Here is a 15,484-nt window from a genome sequence, read left to right as displayed (position 1 = left end):
TGTGTTCCGGGTCAGAGGCCGGAACACACCTGGTAGCGACGAGGAACCTCAACTGAGCGTGAGAAGATTGGGATTTACATTTCACCTGTCTTCAACTGGCTTTTTTTTTATTTAATTATTCAGAAGCAACATCACGATTGAACAGTCTTTGTCGTAAAATAATTTCCAACAGACCAGAAAAAAAAAAAAACAGATGATTTTCAAGGTGATAATCAAACGGAGTGATCACATCTCCCTGCGCATGTCTGTTTCTTTCCCAGCAGCAGCAGCAGCAGGAGGCAGGAGTGAGTGGACCAGGGAGGAGAGCGGCCAAATACAATGATCCAAGACACTGGGGGAAACAATCCGAAGGCCAGTTGCTTCCCATCCGAACCGAGCCTGTGTCCGGACTCGCCCGTCTCCCCCTCCTCCTCCTCCTCCTCTCCCGAGACAGGCAAGCCGCGGCTGAGCCGGCGGCGGGACACGCAGACCACCAGCGGCAGCATCCAGCGCCTGGTCGCCGCCTCCCGCATCATGACGTCCGGCGAGCTGATGCAGAGCGGCCCGCTGCTGCTGGAGCACCGCTCCACCCGCAGCCTGCTCTACAAGAGCCTCTGCTTCCTGCTGCTCGTCTTCCAGGGCGGGGTGCTCGACTTCTACCTCATCGTCTTCACCGACCTGTACTGGTGCTCGTGGATCGCCACGGACCTGGTGGTGGTGTCCGGCTGGGGCGTCTTCTTCGTGAAGAACGCGCGCAGCAAGCGGGAGCGCGCGTGCGGCTTCCACCAGAAGAGCTCCATCTTCGGCTGCAACCTGGGCGAGTTCACCTACGCCTACCTGGCCTGGCTCATCTACGTCATCGCCTGCACGCCCAAGGTGGTGCTGGTGCTGGAGACCTCCATCCTGGGGCTGGTGGCGCTCAAGGTTCCGTGCGGGGTCACCGGGTTCAAGGTGGTCATGCTGCTGTCCGCGCCGCTGCTCTTCTGCCTCATCAACTCCATCGTGGAGGACCAGAACGGGGCGACCCGCTACCACTCGCACAGCTGCTTCCTGACCACCTGCCTGGACCTGCTGGACAGCTTCACCCTGCTGGAGCTGCTGCTGAAGAACGGCATGCCCACGCTGTACCTGCAGTACACGGTGCTCTGCGTGTACCTGCTGACCCTGGCGGGGCCCGTGCTCTGGCTCTACGAGCTGACCGCCGCCGAGCTGCGCTGCCGCTGGCTGTGCGCGCGCTTCCTCGCCGCGCTCATGGTCAACGCGCCGCTGCTGGTGGTGCGCTGCTTCCTGGTCTACGTCTACAAGATGCCGGTGTCCGTCTTCATGTTCAAGAACGTCTTCTTCCTGGCCAGCAAACTGCTGGAGCTGCTGGACCAGTACGTGACGGTCAGAGGGCTGCGGAAGCAGGCGGGAGGCTCCAACCCGGCCCAGTTCTCGCACTGCGTTTCCGAGAACGACATGTGTCCGCACGGATACGTCAACACCTTGGCCGTCACTCAGTCCTGAAGCGCGGCTCCCCGCATCAGGACGCGTCTGGAAAGTCGTGGCGCACGAACAAGGTCCGTTTTTCCTTTCCAATAAGAAAACAAACATCAACAAACAACTAGATTGAAAACAAACAAAAAAAAAAAGGTTGGCTGACACGAAAGCAAAAACAAAACAAATAGTCTTAGCCACCATTAAAAGAAAGACAATTTCATTTATTCCCGATTCAGTAAGACAAAGATAGATCACTGATTTTGAAACAAACAGCAAGTTACTCTAAAATAAATATCACCAAGATGTTGTTTGTACACGATCACCTCTGATTCGGGCCGCAAACATCTTGTTTCTTATCAGCTGTTTCTCTTGCTCAGCAGCAGTTTTGCCAGCTCTTATCTTTTCCATGAACAGAATGGTGCAACATGTGTCGCCTTATTCCCAGACGACAAAGACATTGACTCAACGTTGAAAGGGCTTGTTATGATCCACGTTGAAGCATTAACTTCGACCAATTCTGACCATAAATCAATGTAATTCAATGTTGAATCATGTCTTTGTAACACTGAAATAACCTTCATTCAATGATGGATCAATATTGATTTTCAACTTCAAACCATAATAACCAATCTGAAGCCAATGTTGAATCAATGTCGTCTGCTGCCTGAGCTCTTCCCTAAACTCACTAGTGGGGAGGTTTAGATAAAGCTGGTATTATCTACCACAAACCAGTGAACAGCAATGGAGGGGAAAAAAGAACATGGAAATCCAAATGGGCTGATCCCTAAATTTAGGCTCATCCAGAGTCTGGAGAACATTTCACCTACCAAAGAACAAGGAAGTACTCTTCCCTGCTCTGAACCCATCTCACCTTTGGTGCTCTGTTAAGAGCTAGGACTCTTAAGGACTAGCTTTTCTCTTCACAAGGATTCGATTTCAAGAAAAGAATTTCTATGATTTGGCGACTGTACGAGCAACACTTTGCACTAAGGATCCTTAGGAACATGGCCCCTGCAGTGGAGTGTGGTACTCCTCCTTTGGTACCTTTCTTATGTGCGACAAACACCTCCTGACCAACCAAAAAGCCGTTTGACCCTCTTTGCCACATCAGGAAAATTCTGCCAGAAAGTCTCGGGAGCTCAGTTAAACGCTTGGGAGCTAAAGCTCAATAAGGATAAGAATAATCCCTAAATTGTGTTGCCCCACAAGTGAGTCCATTAACTGGCTTGCGTTTTGCAGACATACCCTCAAAGGTGCTTTAAAAGTCTCCACATGCAGCGGAGTCATTCAGCCTGTTCGAAAGTCCACTGGAAAGAAACAACCTTCGACTGAACACTTGGAGTTAAGTTTCTGCGCCGACCGATCCACGGAACTGTTCAATTCCTTGCAGGAAGAACCCAAAACGCCTTCAGGAGGTTTTAACGGACTTTTTTTTTTAGGACGCATTTCTTTGACCTGTCAGGAACTAGCCTTACGACCGGTACACAGGTGCTACTTTCAAAACCAGCACCTTTTCCTACCCTACTGCGAATCCTACTGGACCTTGTTAAAATGCGTCGGTGCAGTGGACCTAAGAGTGACGGTAATGGACCTTTGTCGGGATGAAAAGTGCAATTTAAGCTTTCCTTTTGACCCCTGGTGTTTTTTGTTTGTTTGAAATCGAGGCTGCTTTTGGTACCGATTTTAGACGGCTTGATTTTGAACCAGGTCGTTCGAGTCAAGTTAATTCTCAATCCTGCCTTAGGTTCAGTCCAAAGTACAATGTATCTTTCTTAAAAAAAAAAAATGTTGCACCATAAATGAAAGTCCTGAAGCGCTGTTGAAAATCTCATGAAGCGTTCATGAGAGACTTGGGAAGGACTATAAATATTTAAAATAACGTTGTAAATACTTGAGCTACGAGCTGCTGACGCGCTGTAAATTACTGACAAATGTAAACGTATAATTCCCACAAGAATTGCTTTTCATTTTGATTTTCAATGGCTAAACCTTATACGGCAGCGCCTCTGGATGCATTCTGCAAACACTCCACTAGATGTCAACGGAATTTGAAAAAAAAGCATGTTATGTTTCTAAACAGTGTGTTTCCACCTCAGAGTTTTGAGAATGTCAGACCTGGGCAGGAGACTCAGTCTTCTTCACATCACACATTTATTGCATCAGATATAAAAGTAGCCAAAAGTTGCGGGAAAATGACTTTTCAGCCTGCACCACTTTTCCGAAGAGGTTATAGCTCTTATAAAGCTTTAGAGTCACACCCATCTACTTCCGCCTCATGGGACCTAAGTTAACAGAAAATATGAACGGGAGTCAATGGAGAGATGAAAGTTAGATTCTGGCCTGGTTTGAAATATGCCATAGATCTGACTTATGAAGTCTGTGAATTGGACAGATACATTCTAATGTTGTGAGAGCCCTGTTTTTCGACCGGCATCAAAAGTTACTATAGGTTTTATGTAATACGTGGTAGCCAACTACAATGCTTGTGACTCCACCAACTATGGAGCGGGACAAGCTCGGGGGTCACGGTCACCTTTGATTTGTAGTCACAATAATTTAACATATTTTCACAAGAAAATAATTCATAAATTAAACAAAAAACAGACGAAACTAGCATCATTTATCATTTAAATTGAGCGACAGCATATGTGTGATCCAGGGCATGAGGCAACGTGAACCAGAGAATAACTAGTTTTCCGATCTTAGGTCCCATGGCCAGACTGGAAGGGGCAGAGACTTCGGCTCCCTAACCTGAGAAAGCTACTGTATGGTTTTGATCCGATGTTCCAGCTGTAGCTGCTCACAAGTATCACTCACAAAAACCATAACACAAGTCTGAATTGTTTCCCAGCACTTTTTAAACTGAGCAAAGTTCAAAGTTCCTTTTTGGCATTCACAGTTTGAGCTGGCAAAACTCTGAGGTTAATGGAAACCCACCTCCTGACGGTGACGCGTTGTTCATCCTCAGCCTGAGTCTAAGTTTACCAAACCGTTTGCAGGGCACTGCTGTTTCAAACAAGACGCTTTAATTATATTCAGATTTGAGAATAGGTTGAGCTAAGCTGAGTGATTTACATCGTCCGTTGCTCTTAGACAATCGTACATAAGTTGCTGCTACAGTCGACGTGTTGCTCTCCAACTGTACATTCAACCAAGTCGGTGTTGTTGCACATCTGTATTTGCACACTTGCTGGAGCTGGACCTCTGTTCAGCACATTCCGTTGTACTTCAATGACGTTGTGCAATATTTGTCAGAGTTTAGTGCCTATTATTATTTTGGGAGTCCAGTGCAATTCCCTCAGCTCTGCTTCTCAGACTGGTCAGTGTCTGTAGGTCAGAGGTCATGTCGCCTGGTGCCTTGCTGCTGAAGGCTCTGTTGTGGCAACGCACATTTCTGGGTACTTGTACATGCATTGTGTTGTCCACGTGTCACCGTATATTTATAAACATTTAATGACTCATTATTATTGTTGACATTTTGTAGCTTTTTTTTTTATTACACACGTGACTCATTGGCTTAAAAATAACTTAAAAAAGCAATTATTAGGAATTGAATTAGCCAATAACAAGATGAAAAACAATGAGCAAAATCTTTTTAAATCTTAATAAATGTGGATGCTTACAAGCTGAGAGTCAACACTCAGTGGAATGACAGTTTTTTAAATCTGTGGACGATGGCTGGAAATGTAACAATAATGTGTATTTGATACTTTTCATGAGATGATCTGTTGATTTTAAAAAGCACATTTAGTTTTAAGTGTACTAAGATGGCAAGTCATTCAGGTTTTTATTCAGTTATTTATTTTATTAAATTAAGAAACAGTTTTGTCTTAAAAATGATGAATAATAATTCCAATCATTTGGCTTAGCAAAACTCTGGAAAAGATCTGGAATTTAACCGGCATGGTGTATTCAGCAATAATAGAAGATGAAAATAAATAAATAACAGTATGTGGAATATACGGTTTGAGACTCCGTTTTAACGGGATGGCAGTTCCATGTCAGCTGTGTACACAGATTTCTGTGCGACAAACAGTGTGTAATGGGGAAGCAACAGCACCAAGAACTGGTTCCTGGGGTGAGTAAAATTCATTGGAAGTATCTTTTAATAGCACGAAGAACTGCATTCCATTCAGAGCAGTCCAACACACCTCCCAGTCATCCAGTGTTGCCTGTCTCCACACGGTGCTGTGTGACGCTGTCATGCTCTTGTCACCACCGTCTCTGTCTTCCTGAAGTGTCATTGTTTGTGCGCACAATTACATCCAACAAACGCCTTTGATTTCACATCACATCCAGTAATGTGACGCGTTTTCCTTCCGCTAACTGCAATTGAACTCTGCCCTGCATGAGCATCACTCAAACAGCCCGAGGACAAGCAGATAAGAAACGTCTTTTCAACTTTAGGATGTGCAATGTTCACAGAAACACACTTTGCTGTTGTTTACAGGTGTTTGCTGTTGATGTGTATTTACTGTTACTGTGCCATGGCTGTGTTGTGTGGTGGAGATCTCAATAAACCAGAAATGACCATACGAGGGAATGTTCTTTCTCCCTTTCTTTTGTTTTTTATAATGATATGACATTATAAAACAGTAATTACAGTTAGATAAAATAATCTTCTATTGTTATAAAGTAATAATACAACATAATTTTATAATAATTCACATATTGTGTCACTGTATGTCTAATAAATATATTTTATTCGCCACTGTAATTTACTTTATGGGCTTGTATGTATTGTCAGCTACCTGTGTTGTTTCAGATGCTTTTGACTATCGCGTCTCAGCTCATTCACTTTGCATACAATCTCTTTTTTTATAGTCTAACATTAGAATAAAAGAATGCAAATTTAATTTCAAATAAATATTTTTTATTTCCACCTCAACTGCCTTGCAACTGATGTTATCCTTTACATAAATAGGTCGAAACAATTCGGAAATAAACACTGCACTCCAATTAATGCAAGTTTTATAAATCATTTACATTACGTTCCCTTCAGTTTCCCACAATATCTGAATGTTTTATCATTATTTTACAGTTCATTTTCATGCAATTCTCACAATTCTTCACACTTAAATGAATTTGGATTCATGTAATATAGATTATATGTGAGTATAAAGTAAATATATTTCAGTATTCTCTCTTGTTCTTATGTTATTATGATTACCTTCATATGTTCCACAGTAATACATGGTCAAACACCATCCATCCATGCATCTATTTGTAAAATATAAAAGAAGTCTTTCAGTTTAGAATGTCATGATTCGTTCCGCTACATGGCTTTTCAGCATCAAAAACGGCGGACCATGCGTCACTTGATATAAAGAACTTTTATATTGTGATAATAACTTATTATTCGCGAGGTTATAAACGCTTCTCCAAGCCCCATTCCACATTTTTTTTATTCCAACAAACACAACAACAATTGTATCAATGCAGTCAGTAAGAACAATTTAAACTTCTCTACAAAGTCCTCTCCTCCACGATGGGCAGTGTTACGGACTTCAAAACCTTTAAAACCAAAAAGCTTGTACCCACATACACACACACACACACATAGGTTGATTCAACATACTGTACTTCCGATTGTGACTGTGATGTACAAACTCTTCTACCAAAGATCTATCTCAATTTATCTGGAAAATCTTTGATGTGAAATTGCACGTCACAATGTTCATGTGATTATACGTAAAAGTATATACCTTTTTTACATTCGGAGTCATGGACAGGCCCTAGACTTCACTTGCCTACATACAGCACTGTCAAAACGTAGAGGTTTTGGCTTCACATTGTTGAAAAAAACAATAACAGGCGGGGCTAAACACATGCTTATTGAGACAAAACTGGGTGTTCACACAAGCAAATTTTAAATGACAAAGATCCTTTGAAATAACTGTTTATTTCTAAATGTATCTCTACAGCACAACTCTAAATAATTCTAATTCTGCATTCGCTCCACTTGGCCTGTGAAATCCAATGGATGAAACGTACAGTATGTGCCATAGGTCCCCAACCACCGGGCCGCGGGGCTGAGTTTATTGTTGAGAGTGATGTCATTAAACCAGTCCCAGGATGGGGACCGATGTGCTGGCCAACAGATTCTGAGGTGATGAGAGGAAGTGACAACACATTATGACTGGCCACTACTAACCCTGGACCCAGAGTTACACCCTGTCAAAGGCCAATACCAAGCGAGATTGTCGCCAGACCTAAAAAAGACCCAGACGAAGACCATAAAAAGTCAGACCCAAACAGAACCACAGCCTTGACAGAGGATACAGGAAACGGAAAGACCCAGAAACTGAACACGTATGTGGCCCCAAGACACACCCTTTTGCGAGACACTAATCCACAGTGAACTTTATGCAGCCCCCTTCAGACCAACACAAAGACAGACAATGACTCCTACTGAGAATGCTCAGATGCACTGCATTAGTTCCAGGCAGTTCACGACGCTTTGGGCCTAGTGCAGCAGCTACCCCCTAGGTGTTGCCATAAAGGTCATCCCACAGTTTGCCTACAAGACGCCTAACTTCCTGCAGCGTACACCATGCTTAGAAGATGATGGTGAAACCACTGGACGGTAAGTGGATAGGTTCTTGTCTGTAAACTAGAATTATTAATATACATTAATATGAATGATTCATTCAAGTTATGTACATGGAACCTCAGTAACACATTTGGGAAGTTGGAATCTCAACCACAGTCTTCAGTTACACAGTGAAGTTGCTCCACTCATTCACTGTCACAAGGATCAAAGCTGTTCACAAACAGCTCCTCCTGCAACTTTGCAAGAGCCGCCAGTGGATCGACCCCGAGATAAGCTTCATCCTGGAAGGACATCCTGGACTGGTAGCCATGGTCAGATTCACTGTTAAGGCCTTTCGGAGGCACCAGAATCTCAAGCTCTTCCATCTCTTCTGGCTTGGCCTCCTGAGATGGAGGATTATAGTCTGTCTTTTCGCAGGATGAATGTTGGCTGTTTGACCCAGAGCTCCGGAGGTCTGAGGGACACAACTGTTGACTGACAGGCAGAAGGAAGTCAGTTTCGTCATCCTCAACAGGAACTTTACTCCTCACGTCGTGGTTGACCAAGTACGGGGGTGGGATAAGAGCCAGAGCCGCCTGGGTCGGTGTTGGACAAGAAGTGTGCGGATGCAGGTGGTTCATGAGACCACGTTCCAAGTTCGAGTCACAGGACGGGTGCACGATAATCTCGGCCACCGATGACTGCTGACCATCTAGGTTGACCAGCGGGGTGACCACCTGCAGCCTGTTTTCCTTTTGACAGATTTCTACCTCGTTCTGGAGGACAGGAAGTCCACCTTTCATCAAAGGAAGGCACTCCAGCACTGGTGGGAAATTTAGGCCTTCGACAAGTTGGTCAGCATGGGTCAAGACCTCCTCTTCGCTGTTGACGCACTCCTTCTCAAACCAGTCCGGGTGTTCCACCTGGTAGACGCGGAAGGTTTCGATGGCCTGCCTCAGAGCTGCACCCGAGGGACAGTGGAAATACTCGTCGGCACCAATGCCCTGGATGTGGTTCACTTGATGTGGCTGGTACTTCTCCATGTCCAGGATGCGGAAGTACAAGTCCTCGAAATGCTTCATCAGCTTGTACTTCACGGTTATCTCGAACACAGACGGTATGTCGTGTTCGCCGCAGATGTCTTCGAAGTACGCGACCATGTACTTACCCTGCATGCCGGCCAGATGCATGTCAGGCAGGAAGAGGTTGAGGAAGGGGGTCAGCATGTCGTCGGTGGGGGAGAGAACATCTTCCCTCAGCATGATCCGCTCGCAGCCACACATGGCTCTCCACTTGGCCTGGACTCCTCGGGAGCAGAGGACCAGGACTTTGTCAGAAGGGTTTGTCATCTGTTGCCGCTGCCACTCAAGCCAACGGAGGCGACCCACCAGGCCCACCGAGGTGGTGTCCAGGAGGTCCACCAGGACCTGAGTGCCACACTTGGCCTGGAGGAAGGCGCACAGCTTCAGGACAACGTCCCTGTAGAGACGGTGGTCCTGCGAGTAGATGACCAGCACTTTGGGTGCTTCTTTGAGGGTCTGCTGCGTTGGCTTTTCTTCTAATACGCTTAGCGTGGTGTTGTGATGGTTACCTGAAGGAAGGGAAGGCAATGTCACCTTTAGTTTTATCATAACTACAGTACTAATAGCATCAACTACTATCAGCGTTTCAACTAGTACACTAGTTCACATGCCTCAGTGACGTGAGGGGCCGTCAGGCCAAAATACAGACGGAAGGTAGAAAAATAATCCTAAATGAAACTTGCATTTCAAGACGGAAAATAGGAAAGACATGATACTATTACATGTTTGAAATGTGTTTTTTGATGGAAGTATTTGAAGCCCATCTTGGCCAGGCCCTCAACTACATTGTAGGTCTGCTGACGCACTACAAGCCAGCAAGGACCCCTCAGATTCGTAGGTGGGTCTCTGCTAGTTGTCCCGAAGTCTAGTCTAAAGGTGACTGAGCCTTTTCAGTCAGGGCTTCTCAACTTTGGAACACTCTGTCAGAGGAGATCCCAAACACAACAAGCACTGCCTTCTTTAAATCCCTGCTAAAAACAACCTTTTATAGGCAGGAGTTTGACGTAATATCGTCCTAACTTTTCCTTTGTTCTTGCTCACTCGCTAGCTGTCCACATTCATGGTCCAACTAGTGCAAACATTCCCCACTGTTTTGACTGTAGAGCACTTTGTGAACAGCGTTCTAAAAAGTTCTATATAAGTTAGCATTATTTTTGTTATTATCTTATTATTATATTGCTGCGTTCAGTTCTGGTCCAACAAATATTACTATCCACTATAATACTACAACAGTTTTTTTCAAATATGACAAAATCAGACACTCCTACTGTCACAACTTATATTACAACTGTATTACTATTACTGCGTAATAAAGACAATAGTACTCAAAGAAGAGAACTTCGAATGAAAATACTGCAGTTAAACTAATCTCAGTATTTAAAGAGACGAAACAAAGTCGGGTTAAAGAGGGTTTCATTCATTTCAATTCAAATAGAGGAGTGAAAAAAGTATAGGATATACTTCAGGTCTTTCCTGAAAGTTGCATAGGTTTTCAGCTTTAATTTGATGTGGAACAGTACAAAAGTGAGTGAGTCACACACCTCGTCTCTTGCAGTAGATGCAGATGATGGTTACCAGGGCGACACACACCACCGCCACCACCGCTGCCACCACCACCCCCGGCATGAGGAACGTATAAGCTGCCACATCTCCTGACTTGCCTGAAGAACAAAGATTTGTTGATGTCATCAATCCCCATCTGAAAAACCACGGCAATACGAACAATAACAGCTACGACGTACCTGCTCGTGTGCATGTATTTAACGTTGAACTGCGACGGTCACAGTCTTGACCACACAATGGGAACAGGGGTTTTAACTGGAATTATACAACGCTGTAGATTAAAAAAATGGGAAAAACAAGCCAAACTGGGTCGGCTCACCGAGACGTTGAAGTCGCAGCTGTGCCTTGGACATTTACTCAGACTGAACGTTGCCTTCAGAGTTGTTTCGTTGCCCTGGGGGGAAAAACGTCACATTGTTCTGTTTATCTGTTTAACTTTCTTCACACGCTTGATTCATATTCAATCAAAATATGTAACAAGAATGCCGTTAACAGTTTACTTGAAACAATAAATAATAACTGAAATGTATAAAAGTTCAATTGTAAGAAGTGTAAATGGGCAAAAAGTGGTAAAAGTGAATTTTTGGATTAATAAACCCAAATGTTCAGAAGCTAAATTTAAAAAAAAGCATTAAAAATGAACATCACAAAAAGATTTTTTTAATATTGTGACAAATGCAAAAATTAAAATTTACTACTACTACTTTTAGAAAAATAATAATGTATTATTATTTGTATAGGTATTTGACCCCAAAACTGTTAATAAATTAAAGCATGTACGCTACAAACGTTTGTTTTTCTTGATATTTATAACTCTGGTTATGTAAGCAAAAAACAAATATATATTGAAAGGAATTATTACTTGGCATAAAGAACTAATAAATGAAAGTAAAGTGAATTAAAAAAAGGGGACAAAAAGGAAGGCGAAGTTACAAAGATTTGTGGTGAGGCCCGTAACTGCAGCTTCGATCAGATAAGTCATGCTGCAAATGAAACAGGGCGTTAAGTAGGTCGCTCTGTAATGAGTGACTTTCACCATCACGTGGGTTCAAAGTGTTTAATAAGAGACAGGATGCCGTGCATGAAAGCACCCACTGAGAGAATCTGGGTCCTCCAACCCAAAAAAGGGAAAATACGTGCGTAAAACGCTGACGCAAAGAAGTTTCAGGTCTCACCTTGTTCACCGGCTCTTTGAAATGATAGGTACCGCACATGAAAATAACAATGTATTTTTCACACAACGCGTCCGGCGCAAAAGTGACGGTCAGCTGTGATCGTCCTGGCTCAAGGCTCATGCTGATGTTCGGCTGCCACAAGCTTCCTGTCGAGCACCAGATACGGCAACAAGTCAAAGCTTTGAACACAAGACCACGTCTGGTCAGGCAGGCTGACCTCGCTGGATGCAGAACCAGGTCTTGCGCATCTCGCCGTTCATGCAGTCTAATGGAAAGAGAACACAAGTCACATCATCGGAAAGATAGATTCACAACCAAATATCTGTCTGCAATGTGCCGTGGTGACAGTTGTAGCAGTAGTGGTGGTGGAACTGGAGTGGAAGTAGTGCAAGCAATAGACGTTGTTGTACAACTAGTAGCTGCAATAGTAGTCATTTTAGGAACCGTTGGAAGTACAACTACAACAGCTGCTACTAATATTACTAACAGCATCAACTTCCACCATTACCACGACAACTACCACGATTTCATCTACAACTCCTATCACAACTACCAATACTACTGCTTGAACTACATGCACTACTACCTCTGTTACAACTATTAGCACTGTTAGAAACATTGCTACAAATACTTCAACTGCTATGGAATGCCAGGAGTGCTAGAATTAAAAGATAAACAATAAATACATACACACACACACACACACACACACACACACACACACACATATGTGTGTGTGTGTGTGTGTGTGTATATATATATATATATATATATGTGTGTGTGTGTGTGTGTATATATGTAATACACACAGTAATAAGAATATAGATAAGGAAATGCATATATCCTATTTCTTGTATTTGTTTATTCGCATTTCCAACAAGTTAATTCCCCAAAACTCTTTTACCGACTCCTCATTTTCCTCCTCACGTATTTCCATTCTTACTTTTTAGTTTTATTTTTCCATTTTATTTCCACATTTATTTTCCGTTTTTCCATTTTATTTCTGTGAGTATTTATGGCCTTATATGCCAATAAATGACTATATTCACGCCAATTTTTACGTATTTGGAAATATATTTCCACTTTGTTTACAGTGAATGTGGCACACCTGGCATTCCATAAACTACTGCCTTTACTGTTAATTCTAAAGACTGCTTCAGCAACTACCACCTACTTACACCTACACTAAAGTGCTAAAACAACGGCCACTACAAATGGTGCTTCTACTATAACCAGAATAAGTTTCATACTAACCATTACTAACATAACTACAACTACTTGATACCTGCTTATGATACCTGCTTATGATACCTCTAGATATGTTAGAGCTGCGAAAGTACTTCTAACACAACCACTACCCAGGCATTTGCTGTAAGTCCCAGTGATACTGTGCACAGCATTAGTCCTGTCCATAAGTACAGTTACAGCTACTATTGCCAGTACGTCTGCGGTTGCTTCGGTCACAAGCCAGCACTCACATTTGTTCCAGACCCAGCACAGCTCCTCTCAACATGAATCCAGAGCAAATATTTTTAGACAAAACTCCAACTCACCTGGGACGACCACATCTTTGAAAACGTTGTAACTGCTGTGATTCAGTTCCGGTTTGGGGATGTTGAAGACAGATATTTGGTATTCACCCGGGTCCAGCACCAGCATGTCAGCAGAGAAGGACCACTGTAAACCCCACAATAGCTCAGTCACTAGTCGACATTTTTCAATCGTATTCGGAATGTGGTTCGTAGTATTTGTTGTACTTAAAGGTAATAAAACTGGGATGACCACATGACTTCACCTTTTTCCCGTCCTTGTTCTGCATAGGAAGTTGTTTCTTGAAGGAATATCGAACGCAGAGGTGCTCATTAGTGGCTTTCACCAACACGTGGAGCTCCGTGGCGGTGAGGTACGCGGTGCTGCCTGGTGGATGAGATGACAGAAGACCTGAATTGCTTCTGCGATGGCTCCAACTAGCAACAACTGCTCTACCTCCCTCCATAGCGAGTTCTAGCGCTCCCACCACTGGTGCCATTCAGGATGCACTTATAGGAAAGATATCAGTGTAGTACCACTACATCATACAATGACTACTTCAGCAGCCGCCGCTTTTAAAGTACCCTTCCATGGAGTAAACTTTCATGCCCAAAACCAAAGTATTCTGAATAAATCCATGTTATGCTGATGACAGATTCTCTATTCTTCTATTGAAACCTTACACATTGTTCCACTTATTCTCACCTGTTTTGTAACATGAAACTGTTCTCCTGCACCTCTAATATGAAAGTGAGTCGATTATCTCCTTTTATTCTACTGTTTTGCTTCCTTTAACTCTTCGACAAGATGATCAAATACAAGATTATCTAGTACCTTCCCTCATTAGACTCTCTTTTCTTCCATTTGAATGTTAGGTTTTCACTTCTTTCTCTTTCTTCCTCTTCTTTAACAGCAATGTTACATTATTCCCCTGCCATTCTTTCAGAAACCAACTCCTTTAACATTCTAACTTTCATTTCTGTGTTCAAACATTAGCTAGTTTCGTCTGGATCCCAGGCGACATGACTGAGAGGTCAATGATACATCGACGAAGAGAGCAATTCTTCCATCCTGACCATCATCTCTGAGCTTCCAGCTGGCCAGGAGAACAGACTGAAGGTGTCCAGTCTCCTCGTCCTTCCTGAAGACCACATCCACTTTCAGTTCCTCTGGACTTCCAGGAGTGTAATTGTACTTCTTCAACCAGCCTCGGTCCATGCAGTTACCTACACACACACACACACACAGCGAAAACATGAACTCGCCATCACAGTTATCATCTACTTGGAACTCCTTCTTGGAATCTGAATGACGGCTTCATCTGTACATTCAGTGTTACCCCTCTGTTATCACTTGACAACAGAGCTTCAGAGTGACACAACAGTACTCACTTATGTTGACTTCGCATGTCAAATTCTGAAATAGAGGCGACAAAAATGAGAATCAGTATCAATGAAGAGCAGTGATCACTAAAACACTGGTTAATAGATATAATGAATACTTGTTTTTAGACATGATTTGCTCCGTTTCAAAGCGAGTATTTCCACGTAAATCGATCGACGTCAAGGAGAGATCCCGAAGCAGGTTAAAGCACAGGCGCAGGTCCCTCACTTACCGGCTGAGAGCATCTGAGGGGCGGCTTCCCTCTGACCCGCACCGAGGACGAAACACCGACAAACATGAAGAGGAAAACAGCGCGACAGACCCTCATGTTGACAGGGTTCGAACATCGATGTGAAAGGCCTGTCGTTCTCAACCCTGTCGAACTCCGGTAAAAGTGAAAGTGTGACGAACGACTTCCTGAACTGAACTACCTGTCCGCACTCGGTGCCGAGTGCCGGAATGCTGCCTTCACGACCTGTGAGGAACAACACCATCTATGAAGAGCGACTGGCAGCACATGGAAAAAAAGCAATAATATTATTTGGTACGTATATGATGTGTGTCATCGATAAAAGGAAGTAAAAACAGACATATATATTGTAAAAATATTCTAAAGATTATATTGCCAAGCAATTCAAGTCCAAATACTTCCACTCATATACACGCATTAATCCATTAAGTGTGAAAAGTGGGCCCAATATTCGCAATAAAAACACTTCCTCACTGAGCACGCGTGACGTGACATGACATGACATGAAGAG

At 43.4% G+C, this 15,484-nt stretch overlaps 2 protein-coding genes across 2 annotated transcripts; one reads left to right on the top strand and one right to left on the bottom strand.

Moving 5' to 3' along the window:
* The first annotated feature begins 296 nt into the window (after positions 1-296).
* Positions 297-5,983, top strand: tmem121b (transmembrane protein 121B). The gene has a single exon (XM_053862740.1). It carries the CDS (start codon positions 319-321, stop codon positions 1,483-1,485), a length of 1,167 nt encoding a protein of 388 aa, XP_053718715.1. The 5' UTR covers positions 297-318; the 3' UTR covers positions 1,486-5,983.
* A 449-nt stretch (positions 5,984-6,432) lies between these two features.
* Positions 6,433-15,308, bottom strand: il17ra1a (interleukin 17 receptor A1a). Its single transcript, XM_053864103.1, has 11 exons — positions 14,956-15,308; positions 14,732-14,756; positions 14,417-14,566; positions 13,606-13,727; positions 13,364-13,487; positions 12,028-12,075; positions 11,811-11,956; positions 10,955-11,029; positions 10,815-10,890; positions 10,614-10,733; positions 6,433-9,581 (listed from the first exon to the last, which is right to left on the bottom strand). The coding sequence occupies exons 1-11, from the start codon at positions 15,049-15,051 to the stop codon at positions 8,197-8,199; spliced, it is 2,367 nt and encodes a 788-aa protein (XP_053720078.1). The 5' UTR covers positions 15,052-15,308; the 3' UTR covers positions 6,433-8,196.
* Between the last annotated feature and the right edge of the window lie 176 nt (positions 15,309-15,484).

This window comes from Synchiropus splendidus, chromosome 4 (genome assembly GCF_027744825.2).
Source record: "Synchiropus splendidus isolate RoL2022-P1 chromosome 4, RoL_Sspl_1.0, whole genome shotgun sequence".
Lineage (NCBI taxonomy): Eukaryota > Metazoa > Chordata > Actinopteri > Syngnathiformes > Callionymidae > Synchiropus > Synchiropus splendidus.
This window is presented reverse-complemented; position numbering and strand designations above follow the sequence as displayed.

Excerpts from the sequence above, each read along its gene's own strand:
- il17ra1a (XM_053864103.1), bottom strand. The coding sequence starts at position 15,051 with ATGAGGGTCTGTCGCGCTGTTTTCCTCTTCATGTTTGTCGGTGTTTCG. Across the intron at positions 13,728-14,416 it reads CTGGAAGCTCAGAGATGATG|GCAGCACCGCGTACCTCACC; the intron begins GTCAGGATGGAA and ends CTCATCCACCAG. Across the intron at positions 9,582-10,613 it reads CATCTACTGCAAGAGACGAG|GTAACCATCACAACACCACG; the intron begins GTGTGTGACTCA and ends CCCTTCCTTCAG.
- tmem121b (XM_053862740.1), top strand. The coding sequence starts at position 319 with ATGATCCAAGACACTGGGGGAAACAATCCGAAGGCCAGTTGCTTCCCA.